This window comes from Entelurus aequoreus, linkage group LG19 (assembly GCF_033978785.1).
Source record: "Entelurus aequoreus isolate RoL-2023_Sb linkage group LG19, RoL_Eaeq_v1.1, whole genome shotgun sequence".
NCBI classification, from domain to species: Eukaryota; Metazoa; Chordata; class Actinopteri; order Syngnathiformes; family Syngnathidae; genus Entelurus; species Entelurus aequoreus.
In genome coordinates, this window is record NC_084749.1 from 5,957,017 (window position 1) to 5,978,772 (window position 21,756).

The 21,756-nt window shown below is 38.3% G+C and overlaps 1 protein-coding gene across 2 annotated transcripts in view; it reads left to right on the top strand.

Moving 5' to 3' along the window:
* Positions 1–928: 928 nt before the first annotated feature.
* The window catches only part of cers1 (ceramide synthase 1), a 92,834-nt gene continuing 72,006 nt past the window's right edge, over positions 929–21,756 (top strand). Inside the window, exon 1 of one of the 2 annotated variants that reach the window (XM_062027747.1) lies at positions 929–1,824. In XM_062027747.1, the coding sequence (XP_061883731.1) occupies positions 1,591–1,824 (234 nt within the window). In that variant the 5' untranslated portion in view covers positions 929–1,590. Of the gene's footprint in view, positions 1,825–1,851; positions 2,150–21,756 lie in introns of those variants that run through there. The other variant, XM_062027748.1, reaches the window with a different exon arrangement.

Below are 21,756 nucleotides of genomic sequence, written 5' to 3' on the forward strand. Positions count from 1 at the left end.
GTTGATTTTGAAGACAAAAAATGATTTTGAAGACAAAAAATGATTTTCAAGGTAAAAGTTAATTTTTCATGACAAAAAAATGATTTTCAAGGTAAAAGTTGATTACCAAGACAAAAAATGATATTCAAGGAAAAAAAAGATTTTCAAGGTAAAAGTTTATTTTTAAGACAAAATGATTTTCAAGGTAAAAGTTGATTTTTAAGGTAAATGTTGATTTTCAAGGTAAAAGTGATTTTCAAGACAAAAAATGATTTTTCAAGGTAAAAGTTGATTTTCAAGGTAAAAGTTGGTTTTCAAGGAAAAAAAGATTTTCATGACAAAAAATGATTTTCAAGGTAAAAGTTGATTTACAAGACAAAAAATGATTTTCAAGGTAAAAGTTGATTTTCCAGACAACATTTATTTATTCATTTATTTATTTATTACAAAAAATGATTTTCAAGGAAAAAAATGATTTTCAAGGTAAAAGTTGATTTTCAAGACAAAAAAAATGATTTTCAAGGCAAAAAATGATTTTCAAGGTAAAAGTTGATTTTCAAGACAAAAAACAATTTTCCAGGTAAAAGTTGGTGGCAGCCGGTAGCTAATTATTAGCTACCGGCTGCCACCTACTGATATGGAAGAGTATTACACGGTTTCTATAGACTTAACAACAACAACAACATCATTCGCAGACTATAATTACTTCTTTGCAAAAAAATATTTTTAACTCGAATAGGTGAAACTAGATAACCTCCCGCGGCACACCACACTGTATCTCTCTCACGTGCCGCGGCACAGTGGTTGAAAAGCACTGAGCCAGATAACGGTTCCTGCTGACGTCACGCCCCCCTGCTGGTTTTGCATAAACGTGGCTTGTCTCCTTTTCTACCGCCGCATTTCATCCCCGACCCGAGAGCGCTGCCTTTCCAACCAGGGAGGAATATTTATATTTTTTTTGGGTTCTCTCAATACATCTCATTTTTTTCGGTGTTCCTTTTTTTTAAGAAACATCACGCAACCGGACGACGGAGGATGAGCCGCGACGTGACGGCACAATAGTGGCGCGCTTAAGCTGTCTGGAACTACCCGCGCTTTTTTTCATGGACTCCGGCCGTCGTTGCTTTTTAACCACACATATATATTCACTTTCGCTCATCTGGCGGGCGGGGCGGGCGTTTTCCGGTTTTCCCCGGTGCCGTGCGAGTGATTAGACGTTAGCTACGGCGGCTAGCGGGGCCAGTGCGCGTGCGCGGCGGGATGATGGCGCGAGGAAGAAGCCTCCACGCTGTGGCTCATCATCATCATCATCATCATCGTCATCGTCATGGCTCCCATTAATTGCCAGTTTTACCGCCACGACCCACACGTCTTTTGACCTAATCTGCCGAGGGGCGCGAACATGGCCCAGGAAGAATAAGACTCAGACACACAACACAGCGAGCAAGCTTCTTTTTTTTTTTTTTTTTTTTAAAATAATTTTGAAGCCAGCTAGCGAGCTTGTTAGCGGATTAGCGCGCGCAAACACCGCCTGGGCTCCAACTAACAACATCCCCCGCGTCGAACTGCTTTATACCTTTTTTTTATTTATTTTTTTAAAGCCTTGCCACCATGGACGCTCAGACCGGGGATGTGGAGCCCATGCCGGGATACCTGGACCTCATCAGCCGGGCTTCCGGCGTCATGTGGACGGCATGGCGGGAGTGCAGCCAGTGTGGGCTGCATCTCTCCAGGCGGACTCTCCTGGATCACGCCTACATCACCTGCACAGAGATAGCACTCTTCTTCTTCTGCGCATTCTTGTGGACGCAAATACGACGCGGGTTGACTGAAAGACTGTTCAAGGTGGGACACACACACACACACACACACACACACACACACACACACACACTCGCAGTCTTAATACGAGTCACACAGACAGAGCAGGTGCATTAGATCGATACAAACATCGCTATTGTCGATACCACCGAATGTAGTGTCGGCATTGGATCGATACTAGCTTGGCGAGAGCGACACTTCCCCAGGCACTGATGCCATGGCGTGGTCAGAAGTTTAAAGAGAAAACACAGGCAGGGCCGCCCCCTGGCTCATTTGGGGCCCTCAGTAACATGTGACTGGACGCTCCACCCCCCCTACGTGACATCATGGTTTGCATACGATTTTCAAGGTAAAAGTTGATTTTCATGACAAAAAATGATACTCAAGGTAAAAGTTGATTTACAAGACAGAAAATTATTTTCAAGGTAAAAGTTGATTTTCAAGACAAAATGATTATCAAGGTAAAAGTTGATTTTCAAGGTAAAAGTTGATTTTCAAGACAAAATGTTTTTCAAGGTAAAAGTTGATTTTTAAGGTAAAAGTTGATTTTCAAGACAAAAAATGATTTTCAAGACAAAAAATGATTTTCAAGGTAAAAGTTCATTTTTAATGACAAAAAATTATTTTGAAGGTAAAAGTTGATTTACAAGACAAAAAATTATTTTCATGACAAAAAATGATTTTCATGACAAAAAATGATTTTCAAGACAAAAAATGATTTTCAAGGAAAAAGTTGATTTTCAAGGTAAAAATGTATTTTCAAGGGAAAAAAATGATTTTCAAGGAAAAAAAATGATTTTCAAGGAAAAAGTTGATTTTCAAGGTAAACATTTATTTTCAAGGAAAAAAATGATTTTCAAGGAAAAAAAAGATTTTCAAGGAAAAAGTTGATTTTCAAGGTAAAAATTTATTTTCAAGACAAAAAATGATTTTCAGGACAAAAAATGATTTTCAAGACAAAAAATGATTTTCAAGGAAAAAAATGATTTTCAAGGTAAAAGTTGATTTACAAGACAAAAAATTATTTTCATGACAAAAAATGATTTTCATGACAAAAAATGATTTTCAAGACAAAAAATAATTTTCAAGGAAAAAGTTGATTTTCAAGGTAAACATTTATTTTCAAGGTAAAAATTTATTTTCAAGGAAAAAAATGAGTTTCAAGGAAAAAGTTGATTTTCAAGGTAAAAGTAAATTTTCAAGACAAAAAATAATTTTCAAGGAAAAAGTTGATTTCCAAGGTAAAAATCTATTTTCAAGGAAAAAAATGATTTTCATGACAAAAAATGATTTTCAAGGTAAAAGTTGATTTTCAAGACAAAAAATGATTTCAAGACAAAAATTATTTTCAAGGAAAAAAATTATTTTCAAGGCAAAAAAAATGATTTTCAAGGTAAAAGTTGATTTTCAAGACAAAAAAAAATATTTTCAAGGTAGAAGTTGATTTTCAAGGTAAAAGTTGATTTTCAAAGTAAAAGTTGATTTTCAAGGTAAAAGTGGGTTTTCAAGGAGAAAAATGATTTTCATGACAAAAAATTATTTTCAAGGTAAAAGTTGATCTACAAGACAAAACATGATTTTCAAGACAAAAAAATGATTATCAAGGAAAAAAATGATTTTCAAGGTAAAAATCATTCAATGTGTTTTCTTAATTTTCATGACTATTTACATTGTAGATTGTCACATCAAAACCATGAATGAACACATGTGGAGTTATGTGACTATTATATTATATAATATTACTATTATAACCGAAAACACGTTTTATATTCTAGTTTCTTCAAAATAGCCACCCTTTGCTCTGATTACTGCTTTGCACACTCTTGGCATTCTCTCCATGAGCTTCAAGAGGTAGTCACCTGAAATGGTTTTCACTTCACAGGTGTCATAGTTTTCATGCCTTCAGTGACAATCTACAATGTAAATAGTCATGAAAATTAAGAAAACGCATTGAAATGAGAAGGTGTGTACTGTATATATATATGTATGTATGTATATATATATATATATATATATATATATATATATATATATATACAGTATATATATATGTATGTATGTATATATATATATATATATATATATATATATATATATATAAATAAAGATCGGTGGCGAGAGAAGCTCTCGATGATTATAAGGACGGGCACTTAGACAAAAAGGCTCTTCTCTTTCTTTCGCCCATTCAATCCTGAGTGCCTCCATGCTGTTGCTTTTACTCTGGCCTATAATCACGAGTAGGGAGTGGAGTGTCCGCGTGTGTTGCATGCCATGATGATGATGCCATGCGTCAAACCGGAGAATGCGACAAATATGCCATTTTATACGCGTCCTTGGAAGGCATCGTCAGATGGAACCGGCCATTGGGCTTTTGATTATCTAGTGCATGTGTAATATGGCTCAGTGCTAGGTCATCCGTGCTAGGCTAATGTTGCACATGTACGACTCTTTCGTAGCCGAGGAGCGGCGGCGGGGTTGCCAGATGATGCAGACTGCAATATTTGAGCGCTTAATTGACCCTGAGCCGAACAAACAGGATGGTTTCTTGTTGTGTCGGATGCTGATTAACCCACTGTGCTTTTTATGAACTTGTCAGGGATGATTAAGCACGCACTTTTCATTGTGCAATCTGGATAGTCATTTGGCCAAAATTGATGACATCTCACATGCAGCCCATGTGTAACAAAGCAGGTAACCAATATTTACTGTCCAATACTAATAATAGGCTACCTCACTGGTGTTAAAGTCAAGGCCTGGTGTCCACATCCGGCCTGTCACATCATTTTATTTGACCCTCAGAAGCCTGGAAAAAAATATGTGGTTGAAAAAGTAATTCCTGTTTAAATTCCTTAAACTGGAAGTAAAACCGTCCATTACGTTTCTGCTTGAAAAGAGTCTTGATTCGTCGCTACAAGCAATGTTTGTAAGTTTTAAAATATACACTACCAATCTAAAGTTTGGGGTCACAATTTTGTGTTTGAGCCTTCATTTCTAAGAACAAGAATAGACTGTCGAGTTTCAGATGAAAGTTCTCTTTTTATGGCCATTTTGAGCGTTTAATTGACCCCACAAATGTGATGCTCCAGAAACTCAATCTGCTCAAAGGAAGGTCCGTTTTGTAGCTTCTGTAACGAGCTAAAGTGTTTTCAGATGTGTGAACATGATTGCACAATGGTTTTCTAATCATCAATGAGCCTTCTGAGCCAATGAGCAAACACATTGTACTATTAGAACACTGGAGTGATAGTTGCTGGAAATGGGCCTCTATACACCTATGTAGATATTGCACCAAAAACCAGACATTTGCAGCTAGAATAGTCATTTACCACATTAGCAATGTATAGTGTGTATTTCTTTCAAGTTAAGACTATTTTAAAGTTATCTTCATTGAAAAGTACAGTGCTTTTCCTTCAAAAATAAGGACATTTCAATGTGACCCCAAACTTTTGAACGGTAGTGTACATCTAAAACTATTCTTACTTACTAAACCGTCCCATGTGTGATGTCTGTAGGAGTGTTTTCATGCATATTTGTACGTGCTATCGTGGTGTCACGAAGCTGACGTCGTTTGCATGAGCTAATATGCTGAAATGTTTACGTGTGTCTTTGGTAGTATTTTTCACATACAATGGCGTTCTTTTTGCATCGTTTCATGTTTGTAAATTGACCAAAACACCACCGTGGAGTTGTTGAGTCTGTTTAGCTGATTGGAGAGCTAGCTTGCACAGCCAGTGGGTCCATGACCAGGACTTCTGTTTTGTTTGATCAGCCGTTGTACTGCCTTGTCACAGACACCGTTTGGAAACAATTAAGGTATGTAAATAAACACTTACAACTAGAGATGTCCGATAATATCGGCCTGCCGATATTATCGGACGATATATGCGTTAAAATGTAATATCGGAAATTATCGGTATCGGTTTTTATATTATTGGTATCGTTTTGTTTTTTTTTGTTTTTTTTTTTTTGTTGTTTTTTAAAAATTAAATCCACATAAAAAACACAAGATACACTTACAATTAGTGCACCAAGCCAAAAAACCTCCCTCCCCCATTTACACTCATTCACACAAAAGGGTTGTTTCTTTCTGTTATTAATATTCTGCTTCCTACATTATATATCAATATATATCAATACAGTCTGCAAGGGATACAGTCCGTAAGCACACATGATTGTGCGTGCTGCTGCTCCACTAATAATACTAACCTTTAACAGTTAATTTTACAAATTTTCATTAATTACTAGTTTCTATGTAACTGTTTTTATATTGTTTTACTTTCTTTTTTATTCAAGAAAATGTTTTGAATTTATTTATCTTATTTTATTTGATTCATTTTTTTAAAAAGGACCTTATCTTCACCATACCTGGTTGTCCAAATTAGACATAATAATGTGTTAATTCCACGATTGTATATATCGGTTGATATCGGTATCGGTTGATATCGGTATCGGTAATTAAAGAGTTGGACAATATCGGCATATCGGATATCGGCAAAAAGCCATTATCGGACATCCCTAGTAATTACAGTACTCCCACCTTACATTCCTCAGGGACATTTGTATTAGATCTTTTAAGCAGGTGTTTTTTGTTTACATTGTTATTGCCTTCTGGTTAGCTAATGTTTGCCCTGCAGGTAATAGTCACTTTTCCACCCCTTTATATATTAGGTATAGTTGTAAGCCTAGTTGTTAAAGTGCACATGATTAATGTTAATTAAGCAATATCACATGAGAGGGAATGCTGTTTTTTAATTTGAACACTGCTGTGATTCGGTTAAAGATAATCGTAACATAACATTCTCATATAATATGTTGATTTGCTTTCTTTAAGTAAAAAAAAGGTAAAAGACAAAGCTATTCGGTTTCTTGTGAGTATATACACTTCACCATACCTGGTTGTCCAAATTAGGCATAATAATGTGTTAATTCCACGACTGTATATATATCGGTTGATATCGCTATCGGTAATGAAAGAGTTGGACAATATCGGAATATCGGATATCGGCAAAAAGCCATTATCGGACATCCCTACTGTTTTTCCATTTACAGTAATTTGCTGTAAAAACATTGTAAAATATAAGGTAAAATTATTGCGATTGACCTGCCAGTTTTTTACCATAAAATCGACTGATTTATTTTTAATTTTTACATTGAACGTAAAAAAATATACTAATCAAATGTTTTGGAAAATAGGTGTAAATATCATTCACTGTTAGACACGGCCTTCGGAGGTCAAACATAACTGTGCCTAATGAAAAGGAGTTTGACACCCCCGGAGAATTCCTTTCCAAATCTTGTTTTCGTCAACCTTTTATTTCCCTCCGCTGGAAGTGAACACTTACTAGAAAGCTGCAGAGTGAAAACCTTCGGGACAACCAAGACACTTTAGGGCGGCCATCTTCCCCGAATGCTTGAATAGAGAAGGAGAAACAGAATTGTGGCAAACAATAGTGAAAGCAATAGTTGAAGGCACTGTAATCATGTTCACGCTCGCTTTTGGAACTGTAGTTCCTGTCCTCACTTCTGGTGGTGAGACTACCCTGAAGATGTGCGTTTGCACTTCCAAACAACGTCAGTGCTATTATGGGTGTCGTAAGTAAGTGACCTCAACTTGATTGGATCCCACTGTCAACTAAACCAACCCTCAATGCATAATGGTAACCTAATTAAGGACAGTTAACAACTGAAACTTGGAACTGAAAGGGGACCTTTTTTTATGGAAGAAACAACTTTACTTACCTATTGGTACCTGTTTTTAGTATTTAGGATCTGCATAAGTCCCGAAAATGTGAAATCAAACCATGGCGGAGATATTTCATAAACAATCTCGTTTTCCTTCATATTTCCTCCAAACTTATAAAGTGCAATTTTAAATTTCCCGGGAAATATCCGGCTGAAAACGTCTCGGTATGACGACGTATGCGCGTGACGTCAATCGTTGAAACGGGAAGTATGCGGACACATTGAATCCTATACAAAAAGCTCTGTTTTCATCGCAAAATCCCACAGTATTCTGGACATCTGTGTCGGTGAATCTTTTGCAATTTCTTTAATGAACAATGGAGACTGCAAAGAAGAAAGCTGTAGGTGGGATCGGTGTATTAGCGGCTGGCTGCAGCAACACAACCAGGAGGACAGAGATGGATAGCAGACGCGCCAGCCGGCGAACTCACCTTAACTTCCTCCGTCTCGCCGACCGCATCGATGATCGGGTGAAGTCCTTCGTTGCACCGTCGATCGCTGGAACGCAGGTGAGCACGGGTGTTGATGAGCAGATAGTATATATCTGTATCATGAATCAATTTAAGTTGAACAACTTATTGGGGTGTTACCATTTAGTGGTCAATTGTACGGAATATGTACTTCACTGTGCAACCTACTAATAAAAGTCTCAATCAATCAAAGATGAGGGCTGGCTGGCGTAGGTGGATAGCTAATGTTTTTATCATAGCTCTGTGAGATTCGGTTGCTAGGTTAGCTTCAATGGCGTCGTTAGCAACAGCATTGTTAAGCTTCGCCAGTCTGGAAAGCATTAACCGTGTATTTACATGTCCATGGTTTAATAGTATTGTTGATCTTCTATCTATCCTTCCAGTCAGGGGTTTATTTATTTTGTTTCTATATGCAGTTAAGCACGATGCTATCACGTTAGCTCCGTAGCTAAAGTGTTTCGTCGATGTATTGTCGTGGAGATAAAAGTTACTGTGAATGTCCATTTCGCGTTCTCGACTCTCATTTTCAAGAGGATATAGTATCCCAGGTGGTTTGAAATACAAATCCGTGATCCACAATAGAAAAAGGAGAGAGTGTGGAATCCAATGAGCCAGCTTGTACCTAAGTTACGGTCAGAGCGAAAAAAGATACGTCTTGCACTGCATTCTAGTCCTTCACTCTAACGTTCCTCATCCACGAATCTTTCATCCTCGCTCAAATTAATGGGGTAATCGTCACTTTCTCGGTCCGAATTGCTCTAACTGCATTGAAAACAACGGGGAAATGTGAGGAGGCGAACAACTTTTGACGTCACGCTACTTCCGGTACAGGCTAGGCTTTTTTTTTATCAGCGACCAAAAGTTGCGAACTTTATCGTCGATGTTCTCTACTAAATCCTTTCAGCAAAAATATGGCAATATCGCAAAATGATCAAGTATGACACATAGAATGGATCTGCTATCCCCGTTTAAATAAAAAAATGTCATTTCAGTAGGCCTTTAACCTCCTAGTGCCCCAAGACCCCATAGAGGAGCCTCCACTTTAACGTCATGCCCAGGACACATCGGTCAGTAGACTCCATATCAGGGGTCACCAACGTGGTGCCCGCGGGCACCCGGTCGCCCGTAAGGACCAGATGAGTAGCCCGCTGGCCTGTTCTAAAAATAGCTCAAATAGCAGCACTTACCAGTGAGCTGCCTCTATTTTTTAAATTGTATTTATTTACTAGCAAGCTGGTCTCGCTTTGCCCGACATTTTTAATTCTAAGAGAGACAAAACTCAAATAGAATTTGAAAATCCAACAAAATATTTTCATTAATTTTTTTACTTTGCTTCTTATAACTTTCAGAAACACAATTTTAGAGAAAAAATACAACATTAAGAATGATTTTAGAATTTTTAAACACATATACCTTTTTACCTTTTAAATTCCTTCCTCTTCTTTCCTGACAATTTAAATCAATGTTCAAGTAAATTAATTGTTTTTTATTGTAAAGAATAATAAATACATTTTAATTTAATTCTTCATTTTAGCTCCTGTTTTTTTGATGAAGAATATTTGTGAAATATTTCTTCAAACTTATTATGATTAAAATTCAAAAAAAATGTTCTGGCAAATCTAGAAAATCTGTAGAATCAAATTTAAATCTTATTTCAAAGTCTTTTGAATTTCTTTTAAAATTTTTGTTCTGGAAAATATAGAAGAAATAATGATTTGTCTTTGTTAGAAATATAGCTTGGTCCAATTTGTTATATATTCTAACAAAGTGCAGATTGGATTTTAAACTTTTTTAAAACATGTCATCAAAATTCTAAAATTAATCTTAATCAGGAAAAATTACTAATGATGTTCCATAAATTCTTTTTTTAAGTTTTTCTCTTCTTTTTTTTGGTTGAATTTTGAATTTTAAAGAGTCGAAATTGAAGATAAACTATGTTTCAAAATGTAATTGTCATTTTTTTCGTGTTTTCTCCTCTTTTAAACCGTTCAATTAAGTGTAAATATCAATAATTATTAATAATAACATAGAGTTAAAGGTAAATTGAGCAAATTGGCTATTTCTGGCAATTCATTTAAGTGTGTATCAAACTGGTAGCCCTTCGCATTAATCACTACCCAAGAAGTAGCTCTTGCTTTCAGAAAGGTTGCTGACCCCTGCTCCATATGGAAGCGCTAAAAACTACAAGATGGATAAATACGACTGGCCACAAAACACTGCATGATGCAAAAATGGCAAATTGTGTAATAATATCATTCACTGCTTGAAGCGGCCCTCTGAGGTGGAATGTAACTGCGGAAAGGAGTTTGACACCCCTGCAGCACATGAAAGTACAATGTCACATGTGAAACCACTTGGAGTCGGTGCCTGAGCAGCAGGTCACTTCCTAGTCCATCTCTGGGCCGTTGTGCGGCGTGCGAATTGTACTACTCGAGAGAGGCTGGCGTGGACGTGCGGACAAAGAGGGAAGAGAGCAGAGACAGGAAGGAAGAGCGGAAACAAGAAGTGAGCCTGCTGACTCAGCGTGCAGCGACCAATCATTAACACAACGTGGTGTTCGCAGGCACGCACGGCGTAAAAACACATCTGCTCCAAGAGCACCGTGCGACATTTATTTGATTATTTTATTAGAGTCCGCACAGGACCATTGCAAAAGGAAATCCCAAAGGGAGTTCCTTTTGCAATGGGACGAAAGGAACCTATTGAAATTGTAAGGTTTTATTATTATTATTATTATTATTATTCCGCCGCCACAAAAAACTCTAATTTGACCCACTTAACGTGCTTCAAAACTCACCAAATTTGACACACAAATCAGGACCTGCGAAAATTGCCATCTAATAAAAAAAAAACACTCATTTTTGCCTCTTTGAGCTGTAATTTGACCCCCTTAAAATACTTCAAAACTCACCAAACTTTCACACACATCGGGACTGGTGGAAATTGCGATCTAAAAAAAAAAAACCGAACCCCAAAACTCAAAATTGCGCTCTAGCGCAATTTTTGAATAAAACAGAGACAAAACTGCTTCTCAGAGGAAAACACAGACAAAACTGCTTGTAACTTCCGGTCGGAACGTCTTAGAGACATGAAACAAATACCCCTATGTAGGTCTCACCTAGACCTACATAGGGGTATTTGTTTCATTGACATCCTTCAGCAAAAATCAACAGGAAGTTTGCAATCCCTCCTTCAAAACAAAATTTTTGTTAAAACCGGTCACCAAACATCAAACATGATCTCCTCTGAGCGCGTTTGTCGTTTCGGCTTCAAACTGCTACAGGAGAGAGATTGAACCCTTCTGATTAAAAGTTGACGACGGCGTTTCGTTAAGAGCTACCGTTTTGATTTTACGTGCCTTCGAAGAGCCACTGCTCTGATGCTGCTCCGCTGCTGTTGTTTTAAGATGGCTGCTTAAAAGCAGAAAGCACCAGCGTGAGCACAGAATGCAGAGAAGGTAGGTACACTACACAAAAGTATTGGTACACTAGGACTCACACTGGTCAAAAGTATTGGTACACTAGGACTCACACTGGTCAAAAGTATTGGTACACTAGGACTCACACTGGTCAAAAGTATTGGTACACTAGGACTCACACTGGTCAAAAGTATTGGTACACTACGACTCACACTGGTCAAAAGTATTGGGACGATTGCTGCCGTGCGCTGATACAGCGAGCGAGACATTTTTTATTTTTTTTCGTTTTTTTTTTTCCTACCTCGTGCGCACTGTTTTGATTGATTGATTGGTATATTTTTATTTCATATATGCATACAAACAAGAGCAAGCCTGATTCAATGCAGTGCTATAGCCTTAACAGCCATTATAATAAAATGACAACAATGGAGAATAAAAAACAAAAACACATGAGTATTGGACTTTTTTTTTGTTGTTGTACATATTGGACAAAGGTATTGGACACCTAGGACTAGCACCAGCCAAAATGCGGACCCGACCAACGCTGCTTGCAGCTTTAATTAGGGTTCGCATGTACCCTGTAGGAAAGAAAACAAAAACAAACTGCCTGTAACTCCCACTAGGAAGGTCGTAGAGACATGAAACAAAAACCTGTATGTAGGTCTTACTTAGACCTACAATTCATAATTTCACATCCTCGGGCAAAAACCAACAGGAAGTTGGCAATTTCCCCTTCAACACAAAAAATTACTAAAAACACTAATTTTTGCCTCTTTGAGCTGTAATTTGATCCCCTTAAAATACTTCAAAACTCACCAAACTTTTTACACACATCGGGCCTGGTGGAAATTGCGATCTAAAAAAAAAACGAACCCCAAAACTCAAAATTGCGCTCTAACGCAATTTTTGAATAAAACAGAGACAAAACTGCTTCTCAGAGGAAAACACAGACAAAACTGCTTGTAACTTCCGGTAGGAACGTTTTAGAGACAGACATGAAACAAAAACCTCTACGTAGGTCTCACTTAGACCTACATTTCATATATTGACATCCTTCAGCAAAAATCAACAGGAAGTTTGCTATCCCCACTTCAAAACACATTTTTTTTAAAAAGCGGTCACCAAACATCAAACATTATCTCCTCTGAGCGCGTTTGTCGTTTTGGCTTCAAACTACTACAGGAGAGAGATTGAACCCTTCTGATTAAAAGTTGGCGAAAGCGTTGTAATAAGTGCTACGGTTTTGATTTTACGAGCCTTCAAAGAAAAGAACCACTGTGCCGCAGCACCTAGGAAAAAAACACAGACACAACTTCCTCTAACTCCCAGTACGAATATCGTAGAGACACGAAACAAAAACCTCTATGTAGGTCTCACTCAGGACTACCACTGGACAAAAGTATTGGGACACCTAGGACTAGCACCAGCCAAAATGCGGCCCCGACCAACACTGCTTGCAGCTTTAATCATACTTGTTTTGGCACACTGAACTATCAGAGCTGGCCCGCGAGCTTATCTCTGCGGGCGACGAACACGCCTAAAAGTGAAAGCGGAGCGAGGTTGAACAAGGTCCGCGCGGCCGCAAACGACAAGATCACCTTCCTCCTCTCGCTCTTTCTTGTTGCATTTGAGCCGCAGGGAGAAACCCGACCCTTGAACGGCGGTCAGGGGAAGTGCGACTCCATTGGGGTTCGAAAGTGCTCACTCAGGTGAACGTCTTGGAATCCTGACCCTGATTAAGGGGCGGTTATTATTAGTCGCGTGTATTGTGTGTCACTTTATCTGTAATCTAATTCCAGCTCATGGCATGCGATCCTTGTCCTTTTACATCGTTGTCTTTTATCTGCTGCTCTTCTTCACCGTCAATCATCCACCACACGTTAGATTGTACATGAACAAGGCAGCAACTAGAGTGGACAAACAAGTGGCCTCTATATTGATATACCGTCATTTCCGGACTATAAGCCGCTACTTTTTCCCCTCGTTCTGGTCCCTGCGGCTTATACAAGGGTGCGGCTTATATACGGCCTGTTCTTCTCCGACACCGACGAAGAGGATTTGGGTGGTTTTAGTACGCAGGAAGAAGACAATGACACAATGATTAAAGACTGACTTTTCATATACCGGTAGGCTGGTTATTTTGATAACGTACAGGCGAGCACTTTGTATTACTTTGCACCGTTGTATTATTTGTACTCTGCACGAATGCTGTTCGCCATGTCAAAGATGTGAAAGTTTGATTGAATGATTGAAAGATTTATTGTTAATAAATGGGACGCTTTGCATTCCCAAACAGTCATCTCTGTACGACAATCCCCTCCGTGGTAGCAGGAACCCCTATATCAGGGGTCACCAACGCGGTGCCCGCGGGCACCAGGTAGCCCGTAAGGACCATATGAGTAGCCCGCTGGCCTGTTCTAAAAATAGCTCAGATAGCAGCACTTACCAGTGAGCTGCCTCTATTTTTTAAATTTTATTTATTTACTAGCAAGCTGGTCTCGCTTTGCTCGACATTTTTAATTCTAAGAGAGACAAAACTCAAATAGAATTTGAAAATCCAAGAAAATATTTTAAAGACTTGGTCTTCACTTGTTTAAATAAATTCATTAATTTTTTTACTTTGCTTTTTATAACTTTCAGAAAGACAATTTTAGAGAAAAAATAAAACCTTAAAAATGATTTTAGGAGTTTTAAACACATATACCTTTTTACCTTTTAAATTCCTTCCTCTTCTTTCCTGACAATTTAAATCAATGTTCAAGTAATTTTTTTTTTTTTATTGTAAATAATAATAAATACATTTTAATTTAATTCTTCATTTTAGCTTCTGTTTTTTCGACGAAGAATATTTGTGAAATATTTCTTCAAACTTATGATTAAAATTCAAAAAAATTATTCTGGCAAATTTAGAAAATCTGTAGAATCAAATTTAAATCTTATTTCAAAGTCTTTTCAATTTCTTTTAAAAATTTTATTCTGGAAAATCTAGAAGAAATAATGATTTGTCTTTGTTAGAAATATAGCTTGGTCCAATTAGTTATATATTCTAACAAAGTGTAGATTGGATTTTAACCTATTTAAAACATGTCATCAAAATTCTAAAATTAATCTTAATCAGGAAAAATTACTAATGATGTTCCATAAATTATTTTTTTAATTTTTTCAAAAAGATTCAAATTAGCTAGTTTTTCTCTTCTTTTTTTCGGTTGAATTTTGAATTTTAAAGAGTCGAAATTCAAGATAAACTATGTTTCAAAATTTAATTGTCATTTTTTTCGTGTTTTCTCCTCTTTTAAACCGTTCAATTAAGTGTAAATATCATTAATTATTAATAATAACATAGAGTTAAAGGTAAATTGAACAAATTGGCTATTTCTGGCAATTTATTTAAGTGTGTATCAAACTGGTAGCCCTTCGCATTAATCACTACCCAAGAAGTAGCTCTTGGTTTCAAAAAGGTTGGTGACCCCTGCCCTATATACTACGGTAATTACACATCAAAACCCTGCGGCTTATAGTCGGGTGCGGCTTATATATGGAGCAATCTGTATTTTCCCCTAAATTTAGCTGGTGCGGCTTATAGTCAAGTGCGGCTTATAGTCCGGAAATTACGGTATATCGGATTTATGACACCAAAAGACTTCCAAAGTTTGCAGATAAATGGATACGATCCAAATAGTATCCGTCTTACGGAGATTCCCGAGCCATTTTGAGAGATAGTAAGGGAGCCTTTCTGCTCCGCCGCTCCCAGTCTGTGGAACGCTCTCCCTGACCACCTGAGGGCACCGCAGACTGTGGATGCTTTTAAAAAAGGCTTAAAAACCCTTCTTTTTAAAAAAACCTTTTTTTTTAGATACCGTATTTCCTTGAATAGCCGCAGGGGCGCTAATTAATTTAAAACCTCCTGTTTACCGGAAGCCTGCGGGATGGCCGTGCATGCGCTGATTATTTTACAACCTCCTCTCACTCCGGCGTTTACCAAAAGGAATGCGGTAAATTTCGGCGTGCGCTTTGAGTGTGATGTAAGCATACCATCATGAAAAGCACATTTAATAAAAAAAACATTATTACGGTCTTACCTGTACTTATAAATGGAGTCCATTTGCAGCTCCTTCTGACCAAAAGCATCGAGAAGTCTTCCTTATTTTCTTTCTTCCGTTTTAAAAGTCTCTCTGTCTCGATGGAGATATTCCTTTAATTATTACCTCCTGCTTCCATTGAAAGTCCAGTTTAGAAAACTGTTTTATTTTAGATACCGGTATGTAATCCTCCATGTTAAAAGTTCAGGCGAGAGGAAAAAAAAGACGATCTGTTGCTGCGTGTGTTCACTTCTTCTGCAGTACCGGAAGTCGCAAGAAGGATCACTAGCGCCCTCTACCACCAGGAGGCGGGAGTCATTTAATGACTTATACAGTATTTGACACACGCAGCTACGGTATATTAATAAAACATAGCTGCTTACTGTTCTTTTTAGCATACCGTACCGGTATTCAATAGCTTGGACCTTAAATCCTACTGAATAGCTCTTTATCTTTTTTCCTTTGTGCGATTGCAAACTACTGAAAGCAGCTTCCTCCATTTTGAAAATGAGGACAGGTAAAGCGTCACTCGTGACGTAACGAATTTGACCCGGCGGAAGTTCTAGACATATGCTAAATATTTTGCGAAACGAGTTTGACCCGGCGAAAATTATAGACATGCGATAATAAAATTAGTATTTTGCGAAACGAATTTGATCCGGCGTTAATAATGAACCAGCGGTAAGGCCAAGCATGCGTTAATTATTTTGAGAAACGAGTTTGACCCGGCAGTAATTCTAGACGTGCGAATACTATATTCCCTGCGCCAATTCAAGGAAATACGGTATATGTTTTTTTCCCTTCTTTATTATGCATTTTCGGCCGGAGCGACTTATACTCTGAAAAATACGGTATCAGCGCCATGGTCCATGAGTTAAAACAATGGATATTAAAAACATTGAGCTTGTTTCTGAGCAGCAGAATGTGCAGAATACGTTCATTGGAACATCATCTCTCTCGCCGATGCTGAGCACAAGGCTCAGCGCCAACTCCACAAAATGTCCCCTGAAACTCTGCCGTTGTTTCGTCTTTATTTTTTCCCCCGACTTTGTAATGCGAACACGATCTGCACCAACAAACAGCTCATGGCATAAAAGCAAAGCTCTTACAGCCCACCTTCCACCACCTACTCAGCACTTCACTGCAAAACAAGAGCCTGATTGTTGCCTGGTTAGAAAGACAAACAAATATGGCTGAGCATATTATGGATGTGTACCACAGGCAGGTGGATTGATGGTTTTATCGGGTGAAGAAACAAGTGTTGTGCACTTGCCAATGTGGTGAATCACAAAGCAGCCATATTCCCACCCCACACTTTCCACTTTGGAGTATCATGAATCAACACTTTGCTGACTCTGACGGTCCGACTCTCCTCCGGGCCGCTGGAATGTGCCGTGCGGCTTTGACCGCCAGACTCTCTGTGGTTTTCCATCATGGATGCACTCCAACTTCCTCCAACTCAACTGCGACAAATCTGACATGTTCGTCATCGGCCCCAAAACTTCCACCTAGGGCTGGGCGATACGGCCTTTTATTAAAGGCCTACTGAAAGCCACTACTAGCGACCACGCAGTCTGATAGTTTATATATCAATGATGAAATCTTAACATTGCAACACATGCCAATACGGCCGGGTTAACTTATAAAGTGACATTTTAAATTTCCCGCGTAACTTCCGGTTGAAAACGTCTATGTATGATGACGTATGCGCGTGACGTCAATCGTTGAAACGGAAGTATTCGGACACATTGAATCCAATACAAAAAAGCTCTGTTTTCATCTCATAATTCCACAGTATTCTGGACATCTGTGTTGGTGAATCTTTTGCAATTTGTTTAATGAACAATGGAGACTGCAAAGAAGAAAGTTGTAGGCGGCTGGCTGCAGCAACACAACCAGGAGGACTTTGAGTTGGATAGCAGACGCGCTATCCGACGCTAGCCGCCGACCGCATCGATGATCGGGTGAAGTCCTTTGTCGCTCCGTCGATCGCTGGAACGCAGGTGAGCACGGGTGTTGATGAGCAGATGAGGGCTGGCTGGCGTAGGTGGAGAGCTAATGTTTTTAGCATAGCTCTGTGAGGTCCCGTAGCTAAGTTAGCTTCAATGGCGTCGTTAGCAACAGCATTGTTAAGCTTTACCAGGCTGGAAAGCATTAACCGTGTAGTTACATGTCCATGGTTTAATACAGTGGTCCCCAACCACCGGGCCGCGGCCCGGTACCGGTCCGCGGACCGATTGGTTTCCGGGCCGCACAAGAATTTAAAAAAAAAAAAAAAAATTTTTTTTTTTTTTTTTTTTTTTTATGAAATCAACATAAAAAACACAATATATACATTCTATATCAATATAGATCAATACAGTCTGCAGGGATACAGTCCGTAAGCACACATGATTGTATTTATTTATGTAAAAAAATATTTTTTTAAAAACACCCCCCCCCCCCCCCCCCCCCCGACCGGTCCGTGGGACCAATTTTCAAGCGTTGACCGGTCCGCAGCTACAAAAAGGTTGGGGACCACTGGTTTAATAGTATTGTTGATTTCCTGCCTATTCTTCCAGTCAGGGGTTTATTTATTTTGTTTCTATCTGCAGTTAAGCCCGATGCTATCACGTTAGCTCCGTCGCTAAAGTGCTTCGCCGATGTATTGTCGTGGAGATAAAAGTCACTGTGAATGTCCATTTCGCGTTCTCAACTCTCATTTTCAAGAGGATATAGTATCCCAGGTGGTTTAAAATACAAATCCGTGATCCACAATAGAAAAAGGAGAAAGTGTGGAATCCAATGAGCCAGCTTGTACCTAAGTTGCGGTCAGAGCGAAAAAAGATACGTCCTGCACTGCACTCTAGTCCTTCACTCTCACGTTCCTCATCCACGAATCTTTCATCCTGGCTCAAATTAATGGGGTACAGAGTGGGACAAAATGTAAAACTGAACAAAGCCGTGGGTCAAGGTTGAACAAATGAACCTTTTAATAGGGACTCAAACAAGTTTTGCATTGAATATTGAACAAGCAAGGCTTATATAACTTTATAGTGACATGCAAAATCCAGTTTCAAGTAATAATAATAATAATTAAAAAATATCAATGGCATATCAAATAAAATTCAAATAAAAATTGAATGCCTCTTTTCTATTTGCAGCCTTCTGAGGTAAATATCAAAAATAAACATTTTCCACAGGCTAATAATACATTTGAAAATAAAATAACAACAATGAATGAATCAAACATTCAAGCCTTGAAGTAGCAAGAGAAAGTGCAGGAATAAAACATTAATTATTGCTCAGTTTGCTACCCTGATTTGCTTTAACACCGAATATGGAACAAGCAAGGCTTATAAAACTTAATAGTGCAAAATCAACTTTCAAAAAACAAACGAAAAAACATCAATGGTATATTATATATAATTTAGATAAAAAATTGAATGCCTCTTTTCTTATTGCAGCCTTCTGAGGTAAACATCAACACTTGGTGGTAGCGGGGGGTGTATATTGTAGCGTCCCGGAAGAGTTAGTGCTGCAAGGGTTTCTGGGTATTTGTTTATGTTGTGTTTATGTTGTGTTACGGTGCGGATGTTCTCCCGAAATGTGTTTGTCATTCTTGTTTGGTGTGGCGCATATTTGTAACAGTGTTAAACTTGTTTATACGTCCACCATCAGTGTGACCTGTATGGCTGTTGACCGAGTATGCCTTGCATTCACTTGTGTGTGTGTAAAGGCCGCATATATTATGTGACTGGGCCGGCACGCTGTTTGTACGGAGGAAAAGCGGACGTGACGACATGTTGTGGAGGACGCTGAGCTGAAGGCAGTGCCTTTTAAGGCCCGCCCCCAATATTGTTGTCCGGGTGGAAATCGGGAGAATGGTTGCCCGGGGAGATTTTCGGGAGGGGCACTGAAATTCGGGAGTCTCCCGGGAAAATGAAATTACACGGTGGGCCAAATTTGGCCCGCGGGCCAGAGTTTGACACCCATGCTGTAAAGCGTCTTTGAGTACACTGAAAAGCGCTATACCAAATGAAATGTATTATTATTATTATTATTTTCCTCCTGTCTTGTCCTCATTTCCTCCCAGACAGTCAAGACCAGGGGTCACCAAGGTACCAGGTAGCCCGTAAGGACCAGATGAGTAGCCCGCTGGCCTGTTCTAAAAATAGCTCAAATAGCAGCACTTAGCAGTGAGCTGCCTCTATTTTTTAAATTGTATTTATTTACTAGCAAGCTGGTCTCGCTTTGCCCGACATTTTTAATTCTAAGAGAGACAAAACTCAAATAGAATTTGAAAATCCAAGAAAATATTTTAAAGACTTGGTCTTCACTTAAATAAATTCATTAATTTTTTTACTTTGCTTCTTATAACTTTCAGAAAGACAATTTTAGAGAAAAAATACAACCTTAAAAATGATTTTAGGATTTTTAAACACATATACCTTTTTACCTTTTAAATTCCTTCCTCTTCTTTCCTGACAATTTAAATCAATGTTCAAGTATTTTTTTAATTTTTTTATTGTAAAGAATAATAAATAAATTTAAATTTAATTCTTCATTTTAGCTTCTGTTTTTTCGACGAAGAATATTTGTGAAATATTTCTTCAAACTTATTATGATTAAAATTTTAAAAAAATTATTCTGGCAAATCTAGAAAATCTGTAGAATCAAATTTAAATCTTATTTCAAAGTCTTTTGAATTTATTTTAAAATTTTTGTTCTGGAAAATCTAGAAGAAATAATGATTTGTCTTTATTAGAAATATAGCTTGGTCCAATTTGTTATATATTCTAACAAAGTGTAGATTGGATTTTAACCTATTTAAAACATGTCATCAAAATTCAAAAATTAATCTTGATCAGGAAAAATTACTAATGATGTTCCATAAAATCTTTTTTTAAGTTTTTCTCTTCTTTTTTTCGGTTGAATTTTGAATTTTAAAGAGTCGAAATTGAAGATAAAATATGTTTCAAAATTTAATAGTCATTTTTTTCATGTTTTCTCCTCTTTTAAACCGTTCAATTAAGTGTAAATATCATTCATAATTAATAATAACATAGAGTTAAAGGTAAATTGAGCAAATTGGCTATTTCTGGCAATTTATTGAAGTGTGTATCAAACTGGTAGCCCTTCGCATTAATCACTACCCAAGAAGTAGCTCTTACTTTCAAAAAGGTTGGTGACCCCTGGTCAAGACTTTCCTACGAGGCCCCTCTATAGTCCGCCTAGTCCGAGGAAACCTTTCTTGTGTGTGTCGGCGTGATGTTCACCTCATATTTCATGCACTATTTAGACAAATGTGTTCCAATGAAGTCCAGCAGGCGCTCATGATGAATGGTTTCCATCTGTCTTTGGATACTTCTCTTCTCTCTCATGGGACGAGGGCTTCTCTCTCATTAGAGTGTCCTCTTTTGTGTTCAGCTGTAAAACTGATGACTTTTGCTTCACTCAGAAAGTAGAAAAAATGTGAACATGAATTGATTAAACAAGTGGAAAAACTTATTGGGGTGTTACCATTTAGTGGTCAATTGTACGGAATATGTACTGTACTGTGCAATCTACTAATACAAGTTTCAATCAATCCATCCGTCCGTCCGTCCATCTTCTTCCGCTAATCCGAGGTTGGGTTGCGGGGGCAGCAGCCTAAGTAGAGAAGCCCAGACTTTCCTCTCCCCAGCCACTTTGTCCAGCTCCTCCCGGGGGGATCCCGAGGCGTTCCCAGGCCAGCCGGGAGACATAGTCTTCCCAACGTGTCCTGGGTCTTCCCCGTGGCCTCCTACTGGTCGGACGTGCCCTGTTTCCGCTCGGGATGGTCTCCTGCTGGCCCCACTATGGACTAGACTCTCACTATTATGTTAGATCCACTATGGACTGGACTTTCACTATTATGTTAGATCCACTATGGACTGGACTCTCACACTATTATGTTAGATCCACTATGGACTGGACTCTCACACTATTATGTTAGATCCACTATGGACTGGACTCTCACACTATTATGTTAGATCCACTATGGACTGGACTCTCACACTATTATGTTAGATCCACTATGGACTGGACTCTCACACTATTATGTCAGATCCACTATGGACTGGACTCTCACTATTATGTTAGATCCACTATGGACTGGACTCTCACACTATTATGTCAGATCCACTATGGACTGGACTCTCACACTATTATGTTAGATCCACTATGGACTGGACTCTCACACTATCATGTTAGATCCGCTATGGACTGGACTCTCACAATATTATGT